Source organism: Hakea prostrata, chromosome 7 (genome assembly GCF_041222555.1).
Source record: "Hakea prostrata isolate BN-2017 chromosome 7, UWA_Hpros_2, whole genome shotgun sequence".
NCBI classification, from domain to species: Eukaryota; Viridiplantae; Streptophyta; class Magnoliopsida; order Proteales; family Proteaceae; genus Hakea; species Hakea prostrata.
The window spans coordinates 6,207,901-6,214,957 of record NC_142606.1 but is presented as its reverse complement, the minus strand read 5'-3'; the positions used below and the strand labels follow the sequence as shown (position 1 = coordinate 6,214,957).

The window sequence follows — 7,057 nt, the reverse complement described above, 5'->3', positions numbered from 1 at the left end:
GACTGATACATTGGGTAACTAACCAGAAGTGGCCTAATAAATTAAGTATATTTCTATTAAAAACATAAAAACAAATAATACTTAATTAGCTGTTCCAAGATTAAATGGTCTTTGTCTAAGGGGGAATGAGGATATAAATCATTTCTTCATAACTTGTTGCGTGAAATATGGAGATGGGTAGCTAGCCTCCTGGGAGTAAATACTAGGCGCGACTCAACCAAATGAGGCATCACTTCCTAATTTCTTCTTTCAATTGGAACCAAAGTGGCGGTCGAATTCCATTCCATCCATGTCTTAGGCAAACTTCTGTTGCCTTTTCCATTTGTTAGAATTCCTAAAGCTTTCTTCCCCTCATAGCTGCCCATATTCTAAATACAACTAAATGGAAAGAAAATAAAACTATTCCTACGGATCACTTGACCAGTTCTGCTAGCTGCATGACATTGACCAGTTCTGCTAGCTGCATGACATGAACCCTCTCAAGTCCACCGATAGTATTGAAAATAGAAACGAAAAATTGACGTGGAAGGATTACTTAAATGCCACATGGTAATGTCCTAAGAACCTCTCTTAAGATTGTTGAGTAGGGAATTGCAAGGAAATGAATTACAGTGTCATACGTATTTCCTAAACTTAGTTTATTAGGTAGATCGGTTTCAGCCAGAGTCATAATGGGAAAAAGAATCTTCTTGATGCACCGCGCTGAGAAAGAACTCAATGATTAATCCTCTCTCTCTGTAGCCATATCAAATGTGAAAGACGATCTCGAAATCGTAATCTAGAAGGTAGAACTTCGATCGATAAAAGTGGGCAAGTGCATTAGCTTTTAATAAAGCGTACAAAGCAGTGAAAGCACGATAATGTGCTTTTTTACAACTTCGCCTTTAACCCCCCTCTCTCCATTATTCGTCTTCTAAGAACTACTAGTTCTTAAGGTACTTCAACCAAAACTTGGGAAAGCTCAGTAGCGCTCCCTAATCTGGCAGTACTGGGGCCTGTTCAAGCGGCAGATCTGGGGCAGATTCTGAGCCCTTCGAACCATCTGCTCCCTCTGCTGGCTCTGACCACCAGAGTAGCTTCCACGCCTATCATAGTCTTGTGAACTTCCACGCCTATCCTCGTCGAATCTACCTTGCCTGTCCTGTTCATCGAAGTCCCTGTCTCTTTGTCTATCGTAATCCTGGGATCTTCCTCCTCTCTCTTCCTGAGCCCGTTCCAGTGCTCTCTCGATGGCCTGACACCTGCACCTTTCATTCACTTGCCTCAGCTCTCTGCAGCAGTGCTCCAGGGACTGCTCTTCTTCGGATCCACGCCTAAGAATCAGATCTCCAATTCCTCGTCCTCGTCCACCTCTCTGCAGGTGTCGCTGGCAACTTCATGCACAAAATTAACAACAGAAACAAAACAACGAGGGAGTCAGATTCCAATTCCAAATTCAAACCCAAGATTTTAAGGTAAATTCTGAACAAGAAGGAAACCTGTGCAGGCGCTGGCGACTCAACTCCTGACGGCACTGCCCCTGGCTGCTGTATCGATTATCTAGCTCTTCCTCAGTGTCAACGAAAACCGTGGCTTCTGCCATGACCATTAAGGCCACCAGAACAACACCTATGATCGCAAGTCGACCCATTCTTCTTTCCTGCTAGTCAATTCTTAATGTTCAGTAGTTGAAACTGGATTTCTTCACTTTGATGAGCAGGGAGATCTGCTAGAGAAGAAATATTTATAGGAGGTTTTTAGGGTTTGCATGGCAAACAAGTGGAGGAAAAGCGAAGAGGACGTCGTGGTTTTGGTGGACTGATTCATATATGGGCAGCTGCGTATTCGCGGGACAATTGTACTCCCAATTAGTGTGCTGGGCAAATAAAGGGTTATGTGGTTCCATGTGTTCTCTTGTGCGAATAACTTCAGATCTGCTAGAGAGACATTCATGGCATGCACATATGACACAAGTCTGGCTGAGTAAGACGCCACCTGCTTCACTCTACTTTCCTTACCAATGCGACAATGCCTATTTATGTTTTTGTTTCAGGAGTTTTGAGTTATTAAAAAAGTAAAGATTTTTTATATTAATTAGGGAAAATTAGTAATGTCTCCAGTATTATAGTTTAATTGTTATACTATCATTTGTAATTTTTACAAGTACTAGTAAAGTTCTATGTGCACTAGGGGCCCCTAAAAATAGGTGTTATTTTTGAGTGGTATCAAGAGAATATTTTCAAAAATAAATTAAAATAAACACTAATAATTTTTATATTAATTTTTTAATTTTAAAAATAAAATATGAGAAGCATATTTAGGTACTAATTTTAGGCTATGATAATAGATGTGAAGTTGTTGAGCTTCTTCTCCAACTTTGCCTAGGGTTTCTTGAACCTAGATGCTTTGAAAATAGTTTTATTTCTCTCTCGTGTGGTTTAAATGAGTTTGTGGGAGAGTTCAATGATGGCTAGCTTCCACTATTTTTATATGGCAGTTTGAATGATGGAACTATGGTAATGATGTTCTAAGGCTTATCTTTGAAAATTTAACAATAAGGACTTGAAGACACTATTCGGCTAGCGGTAAAATTGCTATTGATGTCAAGAGAAATTAAGTATGAAAATCTTCTTGCATGAGGTAGAACAACATTTGTTGTAGACATGTCATGATCATCGTTGTTAGTAGATTTTGATCGTTCTTGGTGGAGGATGATTTTAATTTGGCGGTGACAGAAGTATGGACAGAAGTATGGTGTACTATTCTTTATCTTGATGGAAAAGAGAAATGAAAGACATAGATGGAAGGATTATGAACTGATAAGGATTTATATATATCTATATATATATATACTAGTTAGAACATTTACGTGCAAATGCACATGGATTTTCCGCATTTCTCCTAATTTGATAGAAACTATATGAGTAGCGAATATTGTTGGGCCATAATTGAACGAATTAATGCTAAGGACATAAGTTCTTTTTAAAAATCGAATGAAACATGATTTGATGGCTTTATTCGGCATTAAAAAAAAAGTATTATCAAACCTTAGGGTTTTGTTCTTCTTTGTATTGAATTTAGTATTTTGGTTATTTGAAATTGATATCAATATTTTGTCATATGAACCCAAATCATTTTAGAAAATTGTTCGCTACCATGATTTTGTCAACTGATTCTTTTTGAAAAGCTATTTAATTAACTTAATTCTTTAGTTAGATATCCTAAATATTAAAAATACAAAATTTCGTAACTTGAACATTTAGATTCATCTTGAATATTAGTAAGTCCAATCCTTGAACATCACCTCCAAACCTATCATTACACTTCCCCATAGCCATAGTTAAGGGCTTCATCGACTTAAAAATACACAAATGACACTTATAAAATATTTATTTTGGAGCAAATCAATCAAAAAAAAAATTTAGTTTTTTATAAATCAAAATTTAGTAGAATGCTAACAATATATTCAAAGCCTACCAAAAGATAAATATTATACTTTACAATTCATTTAAAGGTGCGTAGTTTTATAATATTTAACCATACAATAGAGATGTCAAGAGAACAAAAGCTTCCACTTTTTCTTGTGAACCATATAACCAAGAGTTATAAAAAAGTAGAAAAATAAAAGAATGGGAAGCTAGAGAAAGAGAAAACATGAATTTTGAAATTATATGGATTATGATGAACATAATTAATTTCACTACGAAAATTTGATTAAAAAGGGCTTGGTGGATTCAATCCACCATCTTTGGAACACACTTATATTCCAAATGCTCTACCAATTTGAGCTAAAGAACATCAAGTTAAACATGTGATTTACAAGTCTTTTATCTATCCAAAGCTATATTGCTAGTGCATGAAAAATTGATATTTTCTTGTATTGTTGCAAGGTTCTAAAAAAAACATTAGATCATACTATACCGTGATATTGTCAAATTGAAGTTCTATGCTTGCTATTTCTAGGTGCCGCCAAATTTGATGAGTTTCCAAGACAATTGATGAGATGCTAGTCAAGTTATAAGTAGAAGATCTAGTTCATACTCTTTATATCTCTATGTTATTCTCTTAATTTATTTTCCATAATTAGAAATTATATTAGCCTATTTTGATTTTACTTATTAATCTATACATTCATTTTTTTTTTTTGAAATTATAAAATCTTACTTTTTATTCTTTTGATATAATAAAATCTCATTTGTTTGCAAGTTAGTAATTTGGCGACAGCCATACCCTCAAATTTGAAAGTTGGAAGGACAAGTTGCATTGAAACAGTTAACAACTATCATAAACCATTTGACCAAACTGCTCCACATGAACCATCCCAACCATATTGCTAAAACCTCTCTTATTTGAGTCAATCTTGACATGCGATTCTAGATCACAGATGTTTTTTCTAATCCTAATCATTGGGCATTAAATAGCCACCAATTCCTTTCAGTTGAAACCAATGTGAATGAAAAAGATTCATTACTCTTGAAGTTCAACCTCTAGTCTCAAACTTGAAACCTAAAAGTTGAAGACCCAATTGGGACAGAAGCTGCCTTTAGACAAATACTCGTATCTGTGTAATAAACATTAGTAGGTCAACCCACAACTAATTCAATACCGTAACATGAAACAATACACTAAGCTAGCTCTAAAGATAAATACAGATTTTGACTTATAGAGGAAACATATTGGAAAAAAAATCTTTCCAATATAAGTACCCAAATAAGAATGAAAAGTAGCACAAAATAACCATAATGAACTCATTGTTATTGCATGATATAGAAATGGAACTTAATAAATAACATGATTGGAGTGTAACTAAACAGAAAAGTAAATGACATTGAGAATGCGAGTTCAAAAAATTTTAAGAGACAGATTGAGAGAGCGATCGAACAGTTTAATAATGAGAGACATTGAGAGAGATCGAGAGATCAATCGAACAGTTTAATAATGAGAGAAATCGAGAGACAGATTGAGAGATCGATCGAGCAATTCAAAGTATTGAAACCGCCTCTAACAAAAAAAAAAAAAAAACCGAAGATTATTACTCCGGTATACAACCACCCCGAGCTTATTATTATACGACAAAAAGAGGAGAAACAACAAAGATAAATAAATAGAAGAGATTGGTTTCGCCTACCTCTTGAAGATACGAACTGGAATCCTGAGCTATATAGTTTACAATGCTGATCATGTTCATGTTTTACATGAAGAAAAACTATAGACATGAAATGTGAAGCTAATTTTCGAATCTCCTGTAACATTTACATGGTCAACCAATATAATTGTTAATATATCCAATTAAACCTGCAACAATTGTCTTTGAATAAAGTTGAAATAAGGCTCTACAATGCCCAACGCTAGTTGCCAGAAAAACTCTCAATCATGAGAACACCGGGCATAATGGGTCTCTCAAGGAAATGTCCGGGGAAAAAGTTATCATTGATAGTTACATTCTTTATGGCGACAGCTGAGACCCCAGGTTTGTATTCGATCACTCTATCTACCAGAAGAAACGGAAATCTGTGCGGCAAAATCTCGCGAATCTGGTTAATATCCATAACGGTTGGGAATGTAGGATATCTCTTTTTGATGATTATTTCCTTGTCTATATCCTCTGCGCCGTTTGTGGAGCAGCAAGTGATGAAGTTACTCCTGTGTTTGGATGCAACGGAGGAGGCAACACGAGATCTGGAAGTTGGCAACGGAGATTCGAGGCAAGAAGTTGGTTCCTTGAGAGAAAGCAGGTGGATGAGCTAAGAAGCCATGGTTGAGAGATCTCCGATTAAGAATCGAATTTGAAGATGACAGGGAACTGGAGAAGGCAGTAGCTTCCATGGCAGACGAAGAAACGGAGACAGAGATTCGACGACGATGGATCAGAGAAGAAGAGGCAATTAGTGAAGTGAAAGAGAGATTTGGATTTAGAGTGTTATTAACAATAGAGTAAGAGTAGTTGGGCGAATAGAACGAGGCATGAGATTTTTAGGTTGGAAGTTAGAAAACTCGCAAAATCGAAGTGGACATCGCAAAGCGTCTCTTCTCTTAGCACATCAGAGACTTTTCAAGTCTTAAAACCACACGCGCAGCCATGAGGCGAGCTTGTATCGGTTTTTCTTAATCCAACTACAACAGTCGAACTTAAGCTCTCCTCGCAACTCTTTGAAGAGGTTTAGCCATTTGGTTTGGCGGCACTTCACCTTCAACTCTGCTGTTTGCTTCCGTTGGTTTTAAGAGTGAGAGATCGAGAGACAGATTAAGAGAAATCGATAGATAGATTGAGAGATCGATCGAGCAATTCAAAGTATTGAAACCACCTCTAACCAACCAACCAAAAAAAAAAAAAAAAACCGAAGATTGTTACTCCGGTATACAACCACCCCGAGGTTATTATTATACGACAAAAAGAGGAGAAACAACAAAGATAAATAAATAGAAGAGATTGGTTTCCGCCTACCTCTTGAAGATACGAACTGGAATCCCTAAGAAATTGATCATTCTGATCTTCTGAGATCAATAACAACCCTTGTCATCAAACACTGCCTGAAAAGAGATCACCGAAATATATCAATTATCACTGAAAGAAGCCAAAGAATGAGAAGAAACCCTAAGTAACAGTTGAGCATTAGAACAACTCGTGAGGAGAAATGATTGAGAAAATTAAACTTTGCTGGAAATATTGAAGGAGAGTGAGAGACTGAGATTGAGAGAGGTAGAGATCGAGAGGGATTCAGAGTGAGTTCGAGAGGAGAGGGATATAGAGAGCGAGAGACTGAGATTGAGAGAGCTCGTGAGAGATAATGGTGATTTAGAGAGAGATTCAGTGAGAGTTCGAGAGGCAGAGGGATAGAGCGACAGAGTTTGAGAGAGATTGAAAGAGGTCAAGAGAGAAATCTAGATTAAAATTAAGGATAAATTCATAATAATTCATGATTACAATATCCAAATTATCCTTGCAAAAATAACTAAAGACATAACAAATAGTACAACATTATTGGTATATATAAAAATTCTAAGGGCAGAAAAGGACTGAAAAAGATTTGCGAAAAAGATAGAGTACATGCTTTTATTATAGTAGTATGATATATAT

At 36.1% G+C, this 7,057-nt stretch overlaps 1 protein-coding gene and 1 pseudogene across 1 annotated transcript; both read right to left on the bottom strand.

The window, feature by feature from the left end:
- Nucleotides 1-961: 961 nt before the first annotated feature.
- On the bottom strand, nt 962-1,630 carry LOC149009288 (2S seed storage albumin protein-like). The gene is made up of 2 exons (XM_089161066.1): nt 1,479-1,630; nt 962-1,373 (listed from the first exon to the last, which is right to left on the bottom strand). Exons 1-2 carry the CDS (start codon nt 1,628-1,630, stop codon nt 962-964), a joined length of 564 nt encoding a protein of 187 aa, XP_089017192.1.
- Nucleotides 1,631-5,327: 3,697 nt separating this feature from the next.
- Nucleotides 5,328-6,009, bottom strand: LOC149009287 (uncharacterized; annotated as a pseudogene).
- Nucleotides 6,010-7,057: the final 1,048 nt, after the last annotated feature.